This window comes from Ursus maritimus, unplaced genomic scaffold, assembly GCF_017311325.1.
Source record: "Ursus maritimus isolate PB19 unplaced genomic scaffold, ASM1731132v1 scaffold_1874, whole genome shotgun sequence".
NCBI lineage: Eukaryota > Metazoa > Chordata > Mammalia > Carnivora > Ursidae > Ursus > Ursus maritimus.
The window spans coordinates 1-1,445 of record NW_024424313.1 but is presented as its reverse complement, the minus strand read 5'-3'; the positions used below and the strand labels follow the sequence as shown (position 1 = coordinate 1,445).

General features: G+C 67.5%; 1 protein-coding gene across 1 annotated transcript; it reads right to left on the bottom strand.

Moving 5' to 3' along the window:
• Positions 1-364: 364 nt before the first annotated feature.
• On the bottom strand, positions 365-1,441 carry LOC103679848 (testis-expressed protein 19.2; the record flags this gene model as incomplete). The annotated part of the gene is made up of 1 exon (XM_008709379.2): positions 365-1,441. A coding segment is annotated over one exon (1,077 nt), but the record flags the coding sequence as incomplete, so codon positions are not given.
• Positions 1,442-1,445: the final 4 nt, after the last annotated feature.

Genomic DNA, 1,445 nt, shown 5'->3' with positions numbered 1-1,445 from the left:
ATGTGCTCCGGGAGCACGGGCCCCACTTGAGACGTCCCTGCGTGTGGCCAGGGCAGGGCTGGTGCACACAGACGTGTCCTGCACCCACTTCACAAGCTGCGCCGCAGCCATTCGCGCAGCACGTCCCGGAGAGCGTCACAGTCCGAGCTCCGTGACACTTGCCGGAGAAGAACTTCTCGCCCGGGTACAGGCCTTTGGGTCCCTTCCACGGAGCCAGTGACGGGTCCCATTTCTCAGTCCCTAGGCAGCTCCCCATTCTTCCTCCCCAGGCACAAGTCCCCTATTCTTTACCCATCGCCGCTCCCCCGACTGTTGTGGGGAGGGGGGCAGCCAGGACAACGGTGGCCACTTGGGCCTCGGTCCCTCAGTTCTGGGGCCCCGGGCGGAAGTGCTGGAAAGAGGGCAGCTCCCCCAGGGCCGAGGCTCCCATGGCAGCCGGGCTCTCCCCAGGCCCCCTGGGCCCACTGGGCCCACTGGGCCCGAGGCTCCAGGGCTCAGTGGTGCCGGGATCCTGTCCCCGGGAGGATGAGGACTGTGGCCTGGATGCGGAGGCCCCCTCCTCTGCCTCCCTTTTGGCCCAGGGTGAATAAGAGAGGATGGTGAATCCCCTCTTAAGCAGGGCCGCGTCCGCAGGGACCAGCTCTTCGGTCTGCCCCGGAGGGCAGGACTCCAGAATGCTCAGCTTCCACCGGTGCAGGTCCTGCTCCTGGGGCGCGTCCTGCAGTCTCACCACCCACACCTCATCGGGCTCCAGCAGCAGCTTCCAGCCCTGGCCCGGGGTCCTCCGGGCCCAACCTGGCGTCATCTTCCGCAGGTAGATGGCATCGTAGCAGCCCACCATGGAGATGACCTGCAGGTCCCTTAACCAGGCCTCGGCCTCGGCAGGGTCCACGGCCCGGGTGGTGCCCAGCTCCAGCACCATGGGCTCCCCCGGGGGCAGGTCCACTTTGAGAAACCCCTGCCACGGAGGAGGGAGACTCGGCCAGTGCGAGCAGGTGGGGGGCCCCCCGAGTCTCCAGGGGAGGCTCTGGGTCCAGTCGGCATCCTCAGGACCCAGGCCCAGGGGTGCTGCGTTCTGAGGCTCCAGCTCCGTGGGCACAAAGTGGTGGTCCAGGCCCACCTCCTCAGACCCCGCAGGGGCTGCCGCCAGGGTGCCTGGCCCCCAGTCCACAGTGCCCCCCTGTGCGGGGTGACCCGGGCCCTGCTCCCAGCCGAGCCCCATCTCCGGGGACCCCCCCTGCTCAGGCCCCGCCTGGGCATGGTCCATCAGCTCAGGGTCCCAGTCTTCATCTTCCCAGTCTTCCAACTCCAGCAAGTCTCTGAGTTCCAGAAAGGCAGTCTTGAAGCAAGTGAAGCAAAGCCCCAGCTGGTCGCCATGCTGAAGCTGGTACATCCAGGACGCGTGGAGGTAGGACATGCCCTCGGCCCCGTGCCGCACGCTCACC